The 22,764-nt window shown below is 38.3% G+C and overlaps 1 protein-coding gene across 8 annotated transcripts in view; it reads left to right on the top strand.

The window, feature by feature from the left end:
* PDLIM5 (PDZ and LIM domain 5) overlaps positions 1-22,764 on the top strand; it is a 402,175-nt gene that overhangs the window by 345,861 nt on the left and 33,550 nt on the right. For all 8 annotated transcript variants that reach the window (XM_070790876.1, XM_070790875.1, XM_070790879.1 and 5 more), the window contains one exon: positions 2,243-2,427. In XM_070790876.1, coding sequence (XP_070646977.1) covers positions 2,243-2,427 — 185 coding nt within the window. The remainder of the gene's footprint in view (positions 1-2,242; positions 2,428-22,764) is intronic.

The following is a 22,764-nucleotide window of genomic DNA, read 5'->3' as shown; positions in this document are numbered from 1 at the left end:
GTGTATCTTTTTGAATTAGAGTTTTTGTAAAATAAAATAATTTGTCCATCACAAATCTTTTAAAAGGTACTTAATGCTTAAATTTGGTTTCCATTAATATTCTTTATTGTGTCTTTGCTGATAATTGTGTTCAGCATGGCCATTAGGTAAACTGTCTTTCACTTTTTATTTATGATAAAATTATTAAACTGCTTAAGTTTTTCATATTTTTTTAACATCAAGCAGATTTGAGTTTTCATTAAACTCATTAGAAATGATAGAAGAAGATGATAGCTCTGCTACACTTGAATGTGAGGGAACAATAATAGGGAATAGTATTTCAAGGTAGTTAAAATAGCTCTAATGTGGTTCTTCAAAACTACCTGTTGTCACAAGTGCCCTAAACCCACCATCAGGTTTGGATGACTCCTGGGAGGACTTAGCAGAACTTATAGTCTCTAGTAGTGCTCATGATTGAGAGTCATTCCAGTGAAAGATTACAAAGCAGAATCAGCACGGAGAAAGGTGCATGGGGCCAAGTCGAGAAGAAAGGAGGCTGTAGTTTCCAAACCTCCTCGTGAGGTCACCCGTGATGTGTGGATGCCTATGGCAAGGAGTTACAAGACATGCAAAGTGTTCTCTACCAGAGAAGCTCTTTAGAAACTAAGTTCCTGAGACGGGTTTCGTTGGGGCTCATCACGTAGGCATGCTGTGCCTCATTCGTACCCAGTCTCCAGCTTGCAGAAGGACAGCAGGTGTTTATCATAAACCACACTGTTGATAAAGTTTAGGTGCAGTGAGCACTCTTTGTCTTTCAGAGAAACTTTTATATGACTGTAGGGAACTGTTTACCAGCCAAGTTCCCAAAAGCCAGTCACAGGGCAGCCTTGCAGCAGCCTTCCTAAGGGTAGGTAGTGTCAGCCCGCTCTGTTAGGCTGTGCAGGGTTCAAGAGGCATTGGGGAAATTAGGTAATACAGTCATTTACAGTAATATGGTGGGCATGATTACAGTTGAAACTTCAGCCTAAGAGTATAACTAAGGGTATTTATTTTGTCTAGCTGTTGATTTCAGGTATTGAAGGAATTGAGTTTCTGTGCATAGAATTATTTAGGAAGTGGTAGCTCAGTTTCTGTTGACAAGCCACTAGGAAGTATTCTTGTGGTCATTGTTACCATTTTTATTATACTTCATTTGAGAGAAACTGTTTATAGTATTACATCATTCCAGAAGTGCCTACTTTAGAATTTGGACTACCTAGAATTATTTTTTTAATGATGATATGTAAGTATAAATAACAAATGACTGGGGTAATAAAACCATATCATCTTCTATATCAAACTGGAACCAGTGTAAATAAGACCTCCTGTTAAGCAAATAGCTCTGATTGAGAGAGGACAGTGGCAGACTTGTCTCTTGTTTTCTTGTATCATGAACACTGAACACTGGATGCTGTGTTAGGCTGCAGATTTTGTCTCCTGTTTTCCACTATGTAACACAGTGTCTGGCATGTATTATAGTAGGTGCTTAAGTATTTACTGAATGAATGAGTAACTGAGTGAGTGTGTGAGTGAAACGAGTGACTGGTGAGATGTCAGGGAAACTTAGTCCATGAGATACCACAAGAATGTGGTAAAGAAAAAGCCGCGTCTGCCATTTCACAGATAATCAAGGACTCTCCAATAATTAATTGTTGTATTCTACATGACCCTTCTGGAATGTTGAGATAGAGGAAATTAGCTGCTTATTTAAAAGAATTGGCTGTGTAACTTTTCCAGTGCCTAATTTCTCAGGTTTGGGCTTCCCTGGTGGCTCAGTGGTAGAGAATTTGCCTGCCAATGCAGAAGAGGTGGTTTGATTCCTGGGCCAGGAAGATCCCCTGGAGAAGGAAATGGCAACCCACTCCAGTTCTCTTGCTTGGATAATCCCGTGGACAGAGGAGTCTGGGTTATAGTAAACAGAGTTGCAAAAGAGTCAGACATGGCTTAGCAACTAAACGACAAAAACAACAATTTCTCAGAGTAGACCTTTTAAAGGGAATTTCCAAAGATTGAACAAATGCAACCCAATTGTTTTCCTTTCCTTTTCTTTTTTCTGTTTTAAAGAGAGTCAGTCCCCTGTCATGGTATTAGAGTTTTCTTTAAAATATCAATTAATCAATATTTTTGTTTTTCTTAGAGATTTAATAGGCTGAGAAAAGGACAAATCACTACTAAGTTAGATTACTATCACTTTACCAAAAACGTCTCCTCCTTTTCTCTCCAGCAATGCCCAGGAGTCTTCTCTGCAGTCTGCCCCATCAGCAGGTGCAGCTTGGAGCTCCCCCGAGAGGCCGGGAAGCCCAGGCTTGGCCAGACCAGGGGTAGCCGGACTCACCACTGCTGCTGCCTTCAAGCCTCTGGGGTCCAGTGGGATCAAGTCACCAAGCTGGCAACGGCCCAGCCAAGCAGGTACTTCGCCAGATAAATCTCTTGCTTTTTTACATTTAAATGTAACTATGAAAATGTGTTCTGGGATATATTTCAGCTAGAATTCACTGCTGAAACCCTTCTCAATCATCTGAGATTTACAAAAGACTGGGAAGAGTAGTTGCAGCTATTTTTTCCTCTGAAGTGTCTGATTAACATTCTGTGTGTGTGTGACACAGCTGCTACTTGCTATTTATAATTATAGAATTGAGAGCATTTCCTGGTTTTCCAGATTACCCAAGAAGCATGGGTTGAATTGTAAATTTGGGGTCTTATTAACAAACTATGTTGTTTGAAGATTAGCCTTGGACATACAACATCCTGGTTTTGATCATATACACAGAATAACAGGGACAGATACACTTGCTGCCATCAGTTACTGAAGAAAGAAAGAGTCTTTTACTTCCCGTCTTTGGGCTCCATCTGGAAACCTGACTTTACATTCACTTCTATAGATAAATCTTGCCTGGAGAATCCCAGGGATGGGGGAGCCTGGTGGGCTGCCGTCTGTGGGGTTGCACAGAGTCGGACACAACTGAAGCGACTTAGCAGCAGCAGATATGTCATCAAGATTCCCTTTACTACCCAGCCACTGGTAATTTACTTCCTATCAGGCTTCCCTGATAGGGAAGAATCTGCCTGCAGTGTCAGAGACCCTGGTTCGATTCCTGGGTCAGGAAGATCTGCTGGAGAAGGGACAGGCTACCCACTCCAGTATTCTTGAGCTTCCCTTGTGGCTCAGTTGGTAAAGGGTCCACCTGCAATGCAGGAGACCTGGGATTGATCCCTGGGTTGGGAAGATCCCCTGGAGAAGGGAAAGGCTACCCACTCCAGCATTCTGGCCTAGAGAATCACATGGACTGTATAGTCCTTGGAGGTCACAAAGAGTCTGACTTGACCAAGTGACTTTCACTTCACTTCTCACCCTCAACCTTGTTGACCTCCAAGTGGTACCTCCAACGCTATGTGTCTGAGAATACCCTACCTGTCTCTGGGGATGATAACCAGGCACCAGAGCGAGAGTGAAAGCTTGAGACTCCATTCCCACGCTCTCACAGTTACTAACACGTAATGATTCCATCTCTTACTTAGTATTTCTCAAATTTCTTTTCTTCTCTTTGTGGTCTCAGCAACTGCCTTGGTTCAGGCCCTGGTCTTTGCAGACAACTCCTAACTAATTTCCCCATCTCCTTCTCAGCCTGGAAGTCTGTCCTCCTTACTGCAAGGGATATTTCTAAAACTCATTTGCCCATGTTACTCTCCTGCTGCACAGGCTGGACTGTTTCCCCCTTCCTTCACTAATCATTAAGACCTTTTCCCTCTGACCTCTGCTAACTTTTCAGTCTCATCTCCTGCTGCTCACACTTTGTAACTGCTCTGGTTTTACTAAAACTTCTTCAGTTACTGAGACTTGCCATGTTAATTTGCTTTTGAAAGTTCAGGTTCTTCTGCAAAGAAGACACTTTTTTAACTTATCCCTTGTATATTTCTAGTCTTCCTTCATCAGTTTTGGGATGGGTATTAATTGAATATACAAGGGGCTGCTTTGGAAAATATGATAACTTTATAACTTTCTATATAAAAATAGGTCATTTATTATTTTTTTTTTAGTTGATAAGAGTGGAAAGAATGAATTTTTAGTTAATTAGGAATCCATCTTTGTGTTTCGTATTTTCCATAACATTTAAATATATTAACGCTAACTTCATATACTGTAAGTAAATTATCTTTAGTAAATTACTAATTATTTATATAGTTAAAATTTATTTCATAGTGTCATTTTCATGTTTTTGAATTACCATTACTCATTTTTAAAGCTAAAAGCATTGTGTGGAAGAAAGAGGAAAGGCCATTACACATGACCTGGGCTATTTTGTTTGCTTGTTTATTATTATTATCTTAATTAAAAAATTTTTTTTTTAATTTGACTGAGCTGCTCAGCGGGTAGGATCTTAGTTCCCCAACCAGGCATCAAACCTGTGCCCACTACAGTGGAAGTGCAGGGTCCTAACCACTTGACTGCCAAGAGATCCCCTGATTGAGACTATTTGAAACAAAAGACTATTTTATTACTTTTGAAAACTTAAAAGATTTAGAATAATATCATTAGCAAGACCTATTTTCTTGGAAAAAATGCTGACACCTCAGCCCTCAGTTCAGTTCAGTTCAGTCGCTCAGTCATGTTCGACTCTTTGCGACCCCATGAATCACAGTACACCAGGCCTCTCTGTCCATCACCAACTCCCGGAGTTCACTCAGACTCATGTCCATTAAGTCGGTGATGCCATCCAGCCATTTCATCCTCTGTCATCTCCTTCTCCTCCTGCCCCCAATCCCTCCCAGCATCAGGATCTTTTCCAATGAGTCAATTCTTTGCATGAGGTGGCCAAAGTACTAGAGTTTCAGCTTTAGCATCAGTCCCTCCAATGAACAGCCAGGGCTGATCTTGTTTAGAATGGACTGGTTGGATCTCCTTGCAGTCCAAGGGCCCTACACATTTTTAATTATTTCCACTTATTTAGAACTTATTTATGACAATGAAGAATTGCTGTATTTATTTTATATATGATTAGAATACAAAAAGTAACTTTCACAAAAAATTTGGGGGGTATAGTCATTGGAAGCAAACAGGAGAATGTTTCCTAAAAGAGCAAGGAAAAGACTAAATTTCAGAGGTAGAACTGAAAGGAGGGTACAGAGTATACATGCTGTGAAGCTCAGGAAGCTATGTGTACCACTTTTGGAAAATCAGAAACTGTGGGCAAAATACTACTCAGCCTGTTAGAATAAAAAGAAAACTTCCAATTGATGTCAAACTCTTGGAGGATACACTACAGCAAAATTACCACAAGAGGGCGATAGAATCCTTTTTTTTCTCTCATTCTAATATAATTTAATAATCAAAACAGGCAAATAAATATAATCATGATTCACATGGTTAGTATTTAAAATATTAACCCTTTTACAGAAGGTGTAGCTGAATTTAATCTGAGCAAAACTATAACAGGATAGAAAACTGTATGTTATATAGTATAAAGCATTAATTATTATTAAAAGGAAGTATGTTTTGCCATTGTGAAGTGTTAGTTGAATTACATCTTGATGCTTAAATCAGAAAATATTTGCAGAACTCCTGCTGTTTATCTTGCTCTAGGTACTATACTGGCACTTAGTGAGTTTATGTTATGTTAAAATTACTTATTTTATGTTACTTTGTAAAAATTGTAAAATAAATACAAAATTCCTAGCCACTCAAGTTCTTTTATTCTACTCTAACAGTATACCGTATTTCAAACAAAGTAAAACAATACCTCAGGATCTACTCTTAGTCTCTCATAAATAGTTTGAAGGACTTCCTTATGCAAATGTTTCCCATTTGTTCTTTTGATTTAGAAGGTTTTAACTGTCACATTTGACTGTGTGGATCATGACAAACTGGAAAGCTCTTAGAGAGATGGGAATACCAGACCCTCTTACCCGTCTCCTGAGAAACCTGTATGCAGGTCAAGAAGCAACAGTTGGAACCCTGTATGGAACAACTGATTGGTTCGAGATCAAGAAAGGAGTACGACAGGGCTGTCTGCTGTCACCCTGTTTGTTTAACCTATATGCTGAGCACATTGTGAGAAATGCTGGGCTGGATAAGTTACAAGAAGAAATCAAGATAGGTAGGAGAAATATCAACAGCCTCAGATATGCAGATGATACCACTCTACTCTTGTTGAGGGTGAAGGAGGAGAGTGAAAGAGCCGGCTTAAAACTAATATTAAAAAAACTAAGATCATGGCATCCTGCCCCATTGCTGCATGGCAAATAGAAGGGTAAAAGGAGGAAGTAGAGATTTCCTCTTCTTGGGCTCTAAAATCACTGCGGACAGTGACTGCAGCCATGAAATCAGAAGACAGTTGCTTCTTGGCAGGAAAGGGGTGGCAAGCCTAGACAGTGTGTTGAAAAGCAGAGACATTACTCTGCCAACTAAGGTCCGTATAGTCAAGGCTATGGTCTTCCCAGTGGTATCGTTATGGTTATGAGAGCTGGACTGTAAAAAAGGCAGAATGCCAAAGAATTGATGCCTTTGAACTGTGGTGCTGGAGAAGACTCCTGAAAGTCCCTTGGACAGCAAGGAGATCAAGCCAGTCAATCTTAAGGGAGATCAACCCTAAATATTCACTGGAAGGACTGATGCTGAAGCTCCAGTATTTTGGTCATCTGATGCGAACAGTTGACTCATTGGAAAAGTCCCTGATGCTGGAATAGATTGAGGGCAGAAGGAGAAGAGGGCATAAGAGGATGAGATGGCTGGGTGGCATTACCGATTCAGTGAACGTGAACTTGGACAAGTTCTGGGAGATGGTGAGGGACAGGGAGGCCTGGCGTGCCGCAGTCCATGGGGTCGCAAAGAGTTGGACACGACTAGGTGATTGAACAACAAAAGTTGTCGCATGATGTATTCTTAATGTTCTTCACAACTGACCTGTGAAAAGGACAGTTTCCACCAAAGGTTGCAAAAGCTGCAGAGGCAAGTCACTGCACTCCTTTGGACTCAGATAGAGCATTGGCAGGTGGCATTGCTTCTCTCACACCGAGAACTTCAGGTGTCTTTTTCTTGATAGTTCACAGCTGTGCTCTAGTGTGGGTTAAGAAAAGAGGAAAAAAAGATTTTTTAATCCCCCTGCCCTCCCACCATCACCAAAGAGTTCCTATCACCAGTGATGTCATTTTAAAATAATTCCTACAGTGGGGTAGGAAGGATGGGATCAGAATCACTAAAATGCAGTCTGTGGCCCATTTAGTTGATAATGAGACAGTTTAATGGATCATAGCCAGTATTTTCATTAAAAAAGGAAATAGAATAGAAAAATTGAGAATATTTTACTATATGAAGTATTTTAACATATTATGGGTAGGTATCATGTTATGAAAATGTGGTTTTAGTTTACATATATATGTATGTATGTGTATATGTATGTACATAATTATATACAAACATATATTTTGGATCAGCAGATAAAGTGTACAACAGGAAAAGTGTATTTCTTATTTTTTTATAGTTAAGAAAAAGTTTGAAAGTCATTTATTTAAAGAAGTATTTTAGTCATGAGGTTTGAAATGATAGCCAAAAAGAAGAAAAAAGATTGCATTGAAAGGGTAATTGAAATCTTAAGCCTTACTAGTGTATTCTGAACCCGTCATGGGTTTCTATAATACTACCTCCATTAACATTCTGACTTTAAATCTTAGATCATTGCACTGGTGGTATAATATAGCCTGTGTTATCCAGAAGTCTTTCAGGAAGACAGTAAAGCATTAAGTGTTAGTTGCTCAGTCGTGTCTGACTCTTTACTACCTCATATACTGTAGCCTGCCAGGCTCCTCTGTCCATGGAATTCTCCAGGCAAGATTACTGGAATGGGTAGCCATTCCCTTCTCCAGGGATCACCCAGGAATCGAACCTGGATCTTCTGCATTGCAGGCAGATTCTTTTCCCTCTGAGCCACCAAGGAAGTCCATAGGTGTTGTTCGCTGAGTCACGTTTAACTCTTTTTGACCCCAAGGACTGTAACCCACCAGGCTCTTCTGTCCAGTGGATAAATAGGAACTAGGTGTGTATGGAACAGCATTATGGTTTAGACTGGGTCTTCTCCGTTTTCTCAGGCATATTCTTTAACATACATCACCATACATACACAAGCTTGCCAATGACTGACAAAGAAATAAATATTTTAGGATGCAAAATGTTAAAGAGTTCATAGTCTGCGTGAAAGTATCAAGATACAAAAGAAAGGTGAACCCATGGTTGAGTTTTTATGTAAGCTAGCAATACTGCTGCCTGCTTGCCCTGTACGTTGGTATACTTCCAGAATTCAGATGCAGTAGTCCCTTTAGAACTGTTTATTGATCTATAAAAATATATAAAAGATGAGATTCTTGATATTTTTCAGAATTGAAGATTTGTACTTTTTACACTAATATTTTAATACATGCATGTATTTGTATGTCTAATAGGTATTTTAATGCTCAAAACCTTCATATTGTGTATTCATAAGTAGTTAGATAGATATTCTTAAAACCTTCATAAAGGTAATGGTGTAAGTTTAAAAATATGTTCTTGTGTTTATGTAAGTGCCCTAATTTGCTGTGTAATATTTTTTCTAGATTCTGTGTAGGTTATAAATACCAGATTGTGTCCTGAGTTGCTCAGTCGTGTCTGACTCCTTGCAACCCTGGGGACTGTAGCCCACTAGGCTCCTTTGTCCATGGGATTTTCTAGGCAAGAATACTGGAGTGGGTTGCCATTTACTCCTGCAGGGAATAGATACCAGATTAGGTAAATTAATTCATTTGATGCAAGTGTATGTGTGTGTGTGTGTGTGTGTGTGTGTGTGTGTGTGTGTATATATATATATATATATATATATATAATCTTACTGTCTTACCAAATACAGTCAGATGTTTTTTCACAAATCCAGTCTTAGGACTAAATGTTTGATGCACATCAGTTTTCTAACTTCAATTATTTGCAAAATGAGAATGACCAGTTCCTTAGAATATAAACCGTAATTTCTTAGATTGGGCCATTGTTCATCACTGTTTATTGACGGGAGGGCCCTGAAGCATAGGAGTTCCTGCCCTCTGCTGTAGGAATTTCACAAGACCAGAGATATTCCCCAGGTAGAGAATTCTGGGGCTTTGGTTTCTTTATCTATTAAAAGAAGAGTCTAAAAAGGTCCCCTGTAGCATTGTTGGGAAGTTCCAATGATATATATGGAAGTGTTTGGTACATAGAGGGCACTCGAGAAAGGGTAAGTTTTTAGCCTTTTATTACTTTTAATGATAGTATTTAAAACTTACGCTGTTACCATCTAGTAAAACACTTCTCCTCACGTGACTTCCTTGCTTAAAAATGTTTTGGGAGCTCTGCCACCCACTAAATGTTTGGCTTCTTACCAGGGCTTACAGTCCTCTCACACCTCGTGCCAGCCTCGCCTCCAGCCCCAGTATTTAATATTGTTCCTCATGGCCCCTCCAGTCCAGTCACACTCAAGTTCATGAGTTCATCCTGTTCCTTGGACACATACCTCAGTGCTTTGTACAAGAGGCTCTTTTTATTTGAAATGCTTCCCTACCCTTTTATCCCTGAAAAACTTTTCTTCACTCTTTAAGACCAGGTGTCCTTTCCTTTGTGAACCTTTGTTGAACCCTGGAAATAGTTGCCTATTCTTTCTCTGTGTTCTACAAAATTTTGATTATGGCTTTATTATAGCATTCATCATGTTTATTTTGATTATTTGCATATGTGTATTTTATCATCATTTTTAGATCCCCTAAAGGACAGGGATTGGGTCTTACTAATCTTTGTTTTACAGCACAAAACCAGTAGCTGGCACGCACCGTTTCTAGGCCCTCAGTAAATGTCAGTGAGTGATGAGTGGCGGACAGGTTCTTTTGTCTTATTTTAGACATCATCTTATGATGTGAGGGATTCTCCAGACATTGTTCTTTCCTCCTAGTGGGTGTTAGTTGCTCAGTCGTGTCTACTCTTTGCAATCCCATGGACTGTAGCCTGCCAGGCTCCTCCGTCCATGGGGTTCTGTAGGCAGGAATACTGGAGTGGGTTGCCATTTCCTTCTGCACGGGATCTTCCTGACCCAGGGATCAACCCAGGTCTCCTGCATCGCAGGCAGATTCTTTACCACCTGAGCTACCAGGGAACCTATTCTTTCCTCCTAACAGACTTGAAATTCCCTCAACGGTCCTTGAACAAAGGTGGACGTGCTGTCTGCCATAGGCTGCCAGTAAACACTGCACATATCCACAAAGGAGAAGGCGCTCCATTGCCCTTGTAGCTTTAGACTTCCAGAAAGCTTCAAAGTTTTGAACATAAATGATACTGTAATTCAGTTCAGTTCAGTTCAGTCATTCAGTCGTGTCCGACTCTTTGCAACCCCAAGAATCGCAGCACGCCAAGCCTCCCTGTCCATCACCAACTCCCAGAGTTCACTCAGATTCATGTCCATCAAGTCAGTGATGCCATCCAGCCATCTCATCCTCTGTCGTCCTCTTCTCCTCCTGCCCCCAGTCCCTCCCAGCATCAGAGTCTTTTCCAAGGAGTCAACTCTTCGCATGAGGTGGCCAAAGTATTGGAGTTTCAGCTCTAGCATCATTCCTTTCAAAGAAATCCCAGGGCTGGTCTCCTTCAGAATGGACTGGTTGGATCTCCTTGCAGTCCAAGGGACTCTCAAGAGTCTTCTCCAACACCACAGTTCAAAAGCATCAATTCTTCAGCGCTCAGCCTTCTTCACAGTCCAACTCTCACATCCATACATGACCACTGGAAAAACCATAGCCTTGACTAGACGGACCTTTGTTGGCAAAGTAATGTTTGCTTTTCAATATGCTATCTAGGTTCGTCATAACTTTTCTTCCAAGGAGTAAGCGTCTTTTAATTTCATGGCTGCAGTCAACATCTGCAGTGATTTTGGAGCCCAAAAAAATAAAGTCTGACACTGTTTCCACTGTTTCCCCATCTATTTCCCATGAAGTGATGGGACCGGTTGCCATGATCTTCGTTTTCTGAATGTTGAGCTTTAAGCCAACTTTTTCACTCTCCTCTTTCACCTTCATCAAGAGGCTTTTGAGTTCCTCTTCACTTTCTGCCATAAGGGTGGTGTCATCTGCATATCTGAGGTTATTGATATTTCTCCTGGCAATCTTGATTCCAGCTTGTGTTTCTTCCAGTCCAGCATTTCTCATGATGTACTCTGCATATAAGTTAAATAAGCAGGGTGACAATATACAGCCTTGACGTACTCCTTTTCCTATTTGGTACCAGTCTGTTGTTCCATGTCCAGTTCTAACTCTTGCTTCCTGACCTGCATACAGATTTCTCAAGAGGCAGGTCAGGTGGTCTGGCATTCCCATCTCTTGAAGAATTTTCCACAGTTTCTTGTGATCCACACAGTCAAAGGCTTTGGCATAGTCGGTCAGTAAAGCAGAAACAGATGTTTTTCTGAAACTCTCTTGCTTTTTCGATGATCCCGCGGATGTTGGCAATTTGATCTCTGGCCCCTCTGCCTTTTCTAAAACCAGCTTGAACATCTGGAAGTTCACGGTTCACATATTGCTGAAGCCTGGCTTGGAGAATTTTGAGCATTACTTTACTAGCATGTGAGAGAAGTGCAATTGTGCAATAGTTTGAGCATTCTTTGGCATTGCCTTTCTTTGGGATTGGAATGAAAACTGACCTTTTCCAGTCCTGTAATTAGTACTCTGTTATTATTTTCCAGTGATTAAAAAAGTGTAATAGATCTATAGCTGTGTATTAGGAATTTTTAGTCAAAAAATTTAGAAATTTATGGCATATAGGGTACCAAGCATTGGAGTGCAGAGGAAATATTAGAGGTATTCACCCACCATGTCACTGTGGATGAATTAACTTCAATGCAAAATACCAGTAACAGAAATCCATTAAAACAAACAAACAAACAAACAAACACAAAAAACAAGATCCAAAGAGTGAAATCTGATTATAAGATCCAGGTCAGAAGATTTGGAGGTCTAGATTGATGTAAAGGGGAAAAAGAGACCAATAAAGTTCCAGAGACACGGTCCTAAGGGAATATATGTTTGTTTATACTGGAGTCATATTTTATGCAAGAACACAGTGTTCATGTTTGTACCTAAAGTAAGATCATATGAGTCGATGCCCGTTGAATATTTTTAGGAAGTGGCCAAGTTAGAGAGGGAACAACATATGCCAAAGCTCTCAGAGGACTTGGCATCTTGGAAGAAGGACAAGTAGCTCAGTACTTCTAGGACAGTACAGTGGCCGGGGAGGAAAGTTGGATGGGTTAGTGGGGGGCCAATCAGAAAGGGCTTTGAAAGTAAAAAAGTGCAGACTAATGCCTCAAGAAAGCTGTTACTAGATTTGTAAGTTGGAAAATAACTAATCAGATTTGCATTATTAAGAGATCATGATAGTGTTAATGTGTTTAAAAGATTATTAGGACCTCAATGTAGAGATTAAGACTGGAATCTTAGAGACTATGAGAGGTTGTTGAGGTAATCCAGTGTAGGGGTGGTGATAATGAATATCACCCTGAGCTTTGGCAGTATAAACCCAGAGAATTCCAACAGCAAGAGAATGTAGAGTACTTACATGTAAACCTGCCTGGGAGGTAAGTTCTAACCAGTGCTCCCATAAGAAGCTTTATTCTTTATAGAATATTCATATATCCTCAGTTAAAACCCTGGTAGGGAATTGTACTCAGCTTGAAGAGACTACTTTGTTCTAAGTCAGACTACAGCACAAAAATTTGGGTGAATATGTCTTTATGTTATGTGTATAGTTACGTGTTGTATTGTACTTGAGAAATAAGTTAGAGTTAACTTTCATAGTATAGCGAGTCTATTTTTGTAGCATTTCCTCAGGTGAGTGCATTGACTTCCCCTAAATCAGCATTTTCTAAACATTGGGTGTTTTTTGTTTATTTATAGTTGCAAATATGAGATTGATGACTTTGGCATGATCTTCACGGCATTGCTTACCTTTGTAGGAAGCTCTTGTACTACATGTTGTCAGGGAGATAAACATTATAAACTGGAAAAGGGGTTTCTTCCAAGATAGCCATTTTTCTTCTTTATAGAAGAAAAATTCTATAGAGTCCCACTGATCAAAAATTAAATACTCATGTTATTATTTGTATGTGGTTCAGAAAGCTTTAACTCCATAAATAGGCTTTTCAATTATTTTTCATACAGGTTTTTTCCTTCTTTCACACTTTAAAAATGTGTTGATCTTGAGAGCATTTGTAATAAAACTTCAATGTATTAACATTTTGATGTTTTTAATAAATAAATTGTAATTTATTAAAAAATCATTGAAATATACAGTCTTGGCTAATACTCTAATCACCATTTTCTATAGAAAGCAATGTCACCTTATTTTATACAGCCATTGAAAATTAAAAACTTTGCTATGCTTTCTTTCACAGTGGTTCGTGTTGTCTGGCTGTGCTGAAATTTTCCTTTTTCTGTTTTCATTAGTAGTTCGTATAGCATTTTAGAATAATGCCCCATTCGTGCTTTAATTAAACACAACTCCCTGTTTATTCTTCTGTTCCCTGATGTTGGCAAGGAATTATTGGATTTCATTCTTTTTTTTTTTTAATCATTAAATGTGTCCAGTGGAGACAGACATTCTACAGAGGAAAGTAAAGGTGTTTAGTGACTATTATGATGAAGTACTCAATACACTGGGCTTCCCTGGTGGCTCAGGGGTAAAGAATCTGTCTGCCAAGCAGGAGACGCTGGCTCAGTCCCTGGGTTGGGAAGATCCCCTGGAGAAGGAAATGGCAACCAGCTCCAGTATTCTTGCCTGGAAAATCCCATGGACAGAGGAGCCTGGCAGACTGCAGTCCATAGAGTCAGACACAACTGAAGTGACTTAGCACATAGCACATCAGACATTGTGCTAATTGAACAGGTGCCTCCCTGTGTTCTGCTCGTAGCATCATTCCCTTTACATGCACCAAATTTAGTTTTCTCCTGTCCAAAAGCAGAGGTTCTTGTGAAACCTTTTGTCAAGTCAAAATTGTGTAAAGCGAAGAGTTTGCCTTTTTTTGAAAAAGTGAAAAGTTGGATTTCTGTTGGGTTAGTGAAAATGGGTACCAGTGCAGGTCTTCCATAAAAGTAAAGTGATGTTAAAACAAACTTTCTAAAAGCTGGAGATAGCTGTAATATGTATATAGACTTTTTACTAGTGAGTTGCTTTTCTCTTTATGAAGCAATTTTAATACATGTAGTAAAGGCAAGGCTTATAATTGACAATGAGATGTAAAAATTGGTGGTTCTTTTTAAAAATATGGATTATGTTTTGAAGAAATACAGTGAGAGTAAGCTATCAATTGAAAAAGATATTCATTAGAATATCTTTTAGTGACACAGTAAATTTAGTCAAATGAAAAGGGAAAGAGACACAAACTTGCTTTCAAAATGAATATTTAGTTACTTTTAGCTTCTGTCACATCCTGGGGAGTGATGGGGAGTATTCATCATCCCCATCAGCCTTTTGGAACTCAAGAGTATAGTTGGTAGACTCAAAGGGGAGCAACGTCCTCTTTCAATAGTAAAATGGGTGGGTATCATTGATTAATATGAATAGTAATAATTATGTTTTTATAATACTTTCAGCTTTAAAAGTATCTTTTTATTCAAGATTATAGTAATAGAATGTCATTAAATTTTTAATGGGCCATTATTTTCCCAGTGAGGTGACAGAGTCTGAGAAATGTTGAAAAAATTGTTCAGAGTCCTGTAGTGATTTGAACCTAGTTATTTTGATTTAATTCAATTCTCTGTATCACAAGATAACATCAGTGACTATATTTAGGGAGAACTAGGTGTTCTTTGGAAGGACTGATGCTAAAGCTGAAACTCTAATACTTTGGCCACCTCATGCGAAGAGTTGACTCATTGGAAAAGACCCTGATGCTGGGAGGGATCGAGGGCAAGAGGAGAAGGGGACGACAGAGGATGAGATGGCTGGATGGCATCACTGACTTGATGGACATGAGTTTGGGTGAACTCCAGGAGTTGGTGATGGACAGGGAGGCCTGGCGTGCTGCAGTTCATGGGGTTGCAAAGAGTTGGACACGACTGAGGGACTGAGCTGAAGTGAACTGAACTCTCTTAGGGATAGTCTAGAAAGGATTCTTGCCCTGCATTGAGTGGATAAAGTAGGTAACTAGCAATTACTAAGATCTGTTTCCAGTAACATTTTCATTGCCTCTCCACTTCATTTCAAAAAATTTAGCTAGGATTCTAGTTAACCTGACCCTTTATCATACCCTGCCTTTGCTTTATGCAACATTTTAGCAATTTAAAAGAAAAGTTTCTTTATTCACTATGGACAGAGCTTTGGGGAGATCTGATGTTTTTTTTTTTTTCCAAGGAAGACTTGAATGTATTTGTGAGATCTGATTAGATCAAAAACTGAATGATGTGCATCTCAGTTATAAGTGGATATAAATTCTATATTTTACTTGAAGTCTAAAGGAGATAGGAGTGAGAAAGGAAATTACTGTTTTTTCAACCATCCCAAATTTCATTGTGGGCTTTACGCTGCAGTAATAAATCGAGATAACTAGATTTACTTAGCTAAGATGGATAGATTTATTGGTTCCATTTTTAAATTTTGATATGAATAAGTAAACTGCTACCAGTTGCGTATGTTTCATCTCTTCTAATAATGCTTTATTGCCATCTGCTCCCCTACATTTTGACGTCATTAAACAGTCCACTGCCGTAAAGGCCTACTGGAGCTGTCCTTTGTCAAAACCACAGTGTGAAGCATGTAAATATGCTCTATGTAACAGATACATTTTTGTTTAGAATTATGTTTTTTAAATTTATTTTTTATTGATGGATAATTGGTTTATAGAATTTTTTTGGTTTCTGCTAAACATCGACATGAATCAGTCATAGGTATACACATGCTTTCATATAGGAAAAAATAAAAGTAGCAGCCATACACTGCCCTCTTTCTTTTCTTTTAAGTGTTCTTTTATTGAAATTTATTTCCATGTTGGAGGCTTCCCAGTGCTGTTTCAAGTACACTGTGGTGAAGGTTCTTTTTTCCCATTTCCTCTCATCCTGAGATTAAAATATTACATCTTTAATAAGGGAAGACACCTGGATTTATTCACATATGCTTTTCACAAAGAATTACTGTTTCCTAAGTCAGAAAGGAAAAGACAAATACATATGACATCACTATATGTGGAGTCTAAAATATGACACTAATGAACTTACCTAGGAAACAACAGCCTCACAGATACAGAAATCAGACTTTGGTTACCAGTGGGGGCTGAGAGTGGGAGAAGGAACGATTGGGAGTTTGGGATTAGCAGATGCAAACTAGTATATGTAAAATGGATAAGCAACAAGGTCCCACTGTTGTATCCTGTGATAAATGTAATGGAGTGGAATGTATATATATATGTATAATTTTGCTGTACAGAAGAAATTAACAACATTGTAAATCAATTATACTTCAGTAATATTTTTAAAAAGAATTATTACTTCTTATTAATTAATGCATATGGTTTAAACCAGGAGATGGCAAGCTATGGCCACTGACCACATCCGGCCCACCACCTGTCTTTGTAAATAGTTTTATTGGAGCACAGACATGCTCATTCATTTACATGTCCGTGGCTCCTATCATGTTCCAGTTATAGAATTGAGTAGTTGCAAAATAAACTATATGGCCCAAGACTATGCTGGATAATTCTGCATAGCAGATACAAACTTTGTTGGGGGTCATGAGCAGCTTTGAGAGGCCCTAATCCTAAGGCGCTCTGTTCACTTTGCTTGTGACCATCTCCCGTAAGAAGCAGGTTACTTCTTTTGGGCACCAGTTTCTTTTTCTTGGGTGTATCTTTCGTACCAGAAGAGTTCCTAGGTCTAAACCATTGAATGTGCTCAGCAGGTAGCTGCTGAATGAGTGTATACTTTATTTTTTTAAGCATGTTAGGACCTTATGTCAGAGTATAAAAATCACATTAATGAAGCATTTCTTACACATTCAAGGATCTATAAGTAAAACACTTTACTTAGACTACTTTGTTTAACTCTCTCACACTTTGAGTTAGTTGTTATTTTTGCTGTTTTACAAATGAAGAAACTAAGACCCAAAGTGCTGGCATTTCTAAGTTCATACAACTAAAAGTTTAAAAAACAAGGATCCCAAGTGTACCTTAACATTAGACATTGTGCTCGAGATACTGTTTCCTCCAGGATAAAATAGCCTATCGTGTTCTCTGCTTTTAAATGATATGAAATTCAAACATAAATTTGGATAATGAAATGAGGTTTTGTTTATTTTAGAGATCTAATGACTTTAAGAAGAGTTCCCCATGTCAAACAATACCAAACATGTCTCTAATGATGAATACAATTTATCTGAAACTAAAAGCTGGGATACTCCTTACATTTCTATTACTACTACAAATTCTCTATGATGTCTTTTTCAATTAAATTTTCTTTCCCTTTCTGCTTCAGTTGTTGCCAACCTTAAAAGAATTCTATTTATATAATCACTCAAATCCTAGGTAGCTTTCTCCTTGATTTCTGAGACTAGGTTGCTTTCTCACATATGTACATAGATGAAAGTTGGTGGGAAAATGGTGAAACCCATGCTCATTTGGATTTCACATTACTTTGGAAATAACATGTGAGAACTCCAGATATAATGTGAGTACAAATAATTTTAAGATATGTCCTTATGGTTTTCTCATTCAAATATGAACGAAAATCTACAAATTTAATATTTTAGATAAATCTGTAGCTTACAGAGGTCTGAATGAGTTTAACAGTGATCCTCCTTAGTATCCTGAGGTCATGAATCAGGCTTCAGATTTGTGTTTGTTTTTTTAAAATATTTTATCTGATTTTGTTCTTTTTCTTTATCCACCCCTCTACCCCCTTCAGGATGAAGCACATTAAGCATCCAAGATTATATATAGCTTGAGCTTGTCTTCAAAACTTTGAAATTAGAGCAGTGGTATTGAGATTATTTAGAACCTCTATAAGTGATAAATAATTTGTTGGGAAAACATATTTCATCTGCAGTATTTTATATTTTATCTTATCTTATTTTTATCTGCAAGTTACAGACTGGGTTTGTTTTACTTGCAGCTTTAACCAAATAGAAGTTTTCAATGTAAGGTTAGTAGGGAGAAAAAGGCAAGTCTGTATATCTCAAATTTTGATGATGTGTGATTCAAAAACTAAAAAAGAAGAGAAAATCTAATTCAAGTCCCCACACTCACTTTAATTAAGACACTTGAGATCCAGTTTAATCTGGGTTCTTAAGAGTTGAAAGGCTGGTTGCTAATGGAAGAAACTAACCTCCTGAAGTTGCAGAAATATTTGATACTTAGCCTTGGGCGCACCTGTTCCAATTCTTTATGACATACATACCAACATTCTCCACTGCTTAGGGAAATGATAATAGTTTAATCTGTCCAATTTTGCTTTTAATCATTGAATTAAAAAAATGTTTGATTTCACTTAATAAAAGTTGTGCAAACCTCTCTAGAATGTACTTTCCTCTGATCCTAGATCTTGGCTCAACTTTAAACCTTTTCTATTTCTACTGGATATGATTTCATGCCTGGATTATGAAGAGTAGGCTGTTGTTTATGCTTTCAACATAAGGGGCTTGACAGACAAAACGCACAGATTCTACATTTCTCATGGCCACCATCTGTTTGAGGCGGTTGGGGAAGGGACAGAAAAGAACGCGTTTGCCTTCTATGATAATATGCAAGTGCGTTACTGTCGCTGCTACTCAATTTAGTATGTGTAAAATTTCTACCATACCTTTGTGGACACATTTTCTGAGATGTTGAATTACAATACTTCATCTCCTCAAGAGAGCCAGAGTGTCACTTTGATGTAGCCCAGTTATTTATATGAGGACAACATTAGCCTCAGTGTTTATAACAGGATTACCCCTTGTGGAAGAGCCAGTTGTTTTTCACACCATAAACCTCACATATGACTTCTCTCTGTCTTATCCAAGCTGTAAACATTTGTCTTTTTTCTTTTGAGGGATAATATTAATATTCTTGATATCAGCCTTATTTCTGACTCACTGAGAATGAAATATTATAGGATACTTAAACATATTTTATGGTTATTTGCAGATTGACCACCATGACTTTCTCTGTTGTTTTAATTCAGATGCAGTAGTTGAAATACTTACATCAGTAGAGTTTGCACAAAAATGGATTCAGCACTTAATGCTTCAAGCTTCTTTGTCCTTAGAGAAAGCGGTAGATTTATAATTATATTTCCCTTTCTGAGGCAGCTTATATAAATTCTCTGAAATATTTCTCAAAACATGAAGAATCTAGCTTTATATCCATATGTTATATTTCAAGAACTTTGAAGCCATTAATTATAATGGCTGGAAAGAATGTGCAGCCAGGTGGAAGGAAAGAAAGTTACATCTCTGTAGGAAATATATCTTTTACAGAATACATGAAGGGCTTAAAAGTGATAATCTAAGATGTGAAGTGTAGCAGGGCAAATAAAAAATAATGCTTTCATACATTATTCCAAAATTTACCCTAGCAGGCTTATTAAGGAAATTAAAATAGCAGAAATTAATCACCTCAGTTATCACTGGCCCCTTCTTCTCAACTGGTGTAGAAGTTAGTACTTCCAGGTTGAGATGCATTCGAGAAGATCTGCTTTCATATTTTCATGGGTCAAGGTAGTGCCTGGCAAAGAGCTTGGCACACAGGAAGCATGTAGTAAATATTTGATGAATGAATGCTTAGGGTCATAGGCTCTGGAGTTATATAGAAATGATTTTGGATCCCGTATATTCTCTACTCTGCTTCTTTGGCTTCCATGATGTACTCTCCTGGTTCTTCTCCTGCCTCTCTCTCTGTCCCCAGAGTATTTCTGTTATTTGTCTTATACCTTAAGAGCGCTTCTATTTCATGCTACTCTTTCCCTGAACAATCTCATTAATTCCCACAGCCTCAGTTGCCATCAATATGCTGATAACTCTTGAATAATTCTAGATCAGATCTTTTTCCTGAGTTCATACATTCAGTAGACTGTCTATACTTAGATAAACCACAAGAACCTCCAACTCAAAAACAAACAAAAAAGGAAGTCCTTAGCTCTATGAAAGAAAGGACGAAATATGTTTTATCCTCCAACTGGGTACCTTCATGTAATGTAGTGCCTACTACACTGTAGGCTGTCAGTGTGCACTTGTGACTGGCTGAATATCTATACTTAAACTCATTATCTTTCCATCATTCTAGCACTGACCCCACTATAACATAACTGACTGATTTCTGGTCTGTTCAGTTCAGTTGCTCAGTTGTTTCTGACTCTCTGTGACCCCATGCACTGCAGCACACCAGGCCTCCCTGTCCATCACCAACTCCCAGAGTTTACTCGAACTCATGTCCATTGAGTCGGTGATGCCATCCAGCCATCTCATCCTCTGTTGTCCCCTTCTCCTCCCGCCTTCAATCTTTCCCAGCATCAGGGTCTTTTCAAATGAATCAGTTCTTCTGGTCTATAACCTTTAAACTCAGAGAGGGCAGAAATCATGTCTGTCTTGTTTGTAGCAGTGAAGCCTAGTGCATTATTTGATACATAATAGTTAAATTCAAAAAACATTTGCTTCATTTTATTGCTATGCATGAAAGAAAAGTGTTAGTCAATCAGTTGCGCCTGACTCTTCAAGTGATCCCATTTACTAAGTTCCTCTGTCCGTGGAATTCTCCAAGCAAGAATACTGGAGTGGGTAGCCATTCCCTTCTCCAGGCTATCTTCCCGACCCAGGGATCAAACCTGGGTCTGCTGCATTGCAGGTGGATTCTTTACCATCTGAATCACAGGGAATGTCTTCAGACAGATCACTTACCCTTTCTGAGTTTTGTATTACTGATCCATCAAGTAGTAATAATAATACCTTATATTGTTTTTGTAAATAAACGATTCAGTTTAATAGGTATAAAACTTTTCTTTAGCTTTTTACTATAGAAAAAGTTCAAATACACACACGAACATATAACTGGAGACTTAGTTTCTTCTATAGGTATTTTGCAAGGAGTAGGGAGTTGGAAGAGATTATAAACTAAAAAATTTAAGAGACACCAAATGTAGTATGTGGACCTTTCTTATTTGGATCTTGATTAATACTGTGTTAGGGTATATGTGGTAAGTAGAATAATGTCCCCACAAAGATGTCCATGTCCTAATATCCAAAACCTGTGAATATGTTATATTTCATGTCACAGGGGAATTTGGGATGCTGATGGAATTACAATTGTTCATTAGCTGAGCTCAAAATAAAATAATTATCCTGGTGGGCGCATCGTAATCACCAGGACCTTTAAAAGTGGAAGAGGGAAGCAAAGAGAAAATCTAGAGTGCTGTAGTGTGAGAAGGACTCAATCTGCTGGTTTTAAGATGGTATAAGAGGGCCCTGAACCATGGAATTTGGACAGCTCTAAAAGATGGTAAAAGCAAGGAAATGGATTTTCCCTAGAGCTTTTAGGAAGCAACAGTCCTGCCAACGCCTTGAATCTGGCCTGGTAATATCCATGGAGGAGAACTGTAAAATAGTGCACCTGTGCTGTGTTTAAGCCAGTACATGTTTAGTCATATGTTGCAGCAGTGAGAGGAAACTATAGAGGATAATCAGAAGTAAATTGAAAATTGATCATTTGGGGAGGTTAAGGAAATTTTTGTTTTATTTTAGATGTGATAATGGTATTATTGGGTAGATTTTTTAAAAAAGTACTCTAAAAGTGATATTGAAATATTATGAAATAAAGGATTGATCTTGAATTTGCTTCAAATAGTTCAGAGACAGCAGAGGAATGAATGAGATCTAGTTGAAACATGATTGGCTATCAGGTAATAAATTATAAAGCTTGATTTTTTTCCTCTTTACTAAATTTTACAGGTTTTTCAAATAAATGAATTTTTCCTTAGCATCCTCTAAAGGTGATCAATGTGGTTTTTTAAATTACAAAACCATTGTGAGTGCATGTAAATTTATTTGAAGTATTTCAGTCTTTGTAGTTATTATTAATACTCAGAAGGTCTCATCTGCTTCAAGTCACTTGATACAACTCTAGTTCTTTGCTAGCGTTTTGGCTTTCTGACAAATATTCTAGACTTTCCATGTTGACTTTTTTGTCCCAATCCTAGAAACAGTAGTTTCTCTAAGGAATCTGTTTCCTTTCCATGGGAAGACAATAATTTTGGTGCTGGAGTCATTCTTGAAACAAAGATTTGTTAAGCAAAATGCCAGGAACTGTTCTAGGTGCTAGAGATACAGCAGTGAATAAATTAGACAGCATCTCTGGCCTCAAGGTATGGAGAGAGAGTTAATAAAAAGCAATAAGAAGAATATAAATTCATTAGATGGGGATGATAAACCGGTTAGGGAGTATGGGAATGCTGGTTTGAAGGGAGAGGGTTGCTCCTTTATATAGGGTGATCAGAAAGAGCCACATTGGTAAAATGACCTCTGAGCAGAGGACAGGAAGGAAATGAGGGAGGAAGCCATGGAAACATCTGGGGAAAATATTTCTAGGCAGAGGGAATAGAAACTACAAAGGGCCTGAATCAGAAGCATACTGGCCATTTAGAGAAATACTAAGTAAGACAGGAGATAGTAAGGAGATCCAACCAGTCCATCCTAAAGGAGATCAGTCCTGGTGTTCATTGGAAGGACTGATGTTGAAGCTGAAACTCCAATACTTTGGCCAC

This window comes from Bos indicus, chromosome 6, assembly GCF_029378745.1.
Source record: "Bos indicus isolate NIAB-ARS_2022 breed Sahiwal x Tharparkar chromosome 6, NIAB-ARS_B.indTharparkar_mat_pri_1.0, whole genome shotgun sequence".
Taxonomy (NCBI): Eukaryota; Metazoa; Chordata; class Mammalia; order Artiodactyla; family Bovidae; genus Bos; species Bos indicus.
Note: the sequence above shows the minus strand (reverse complement) of the source record. Positions and strands in the feature narration are given on the sequence as shown.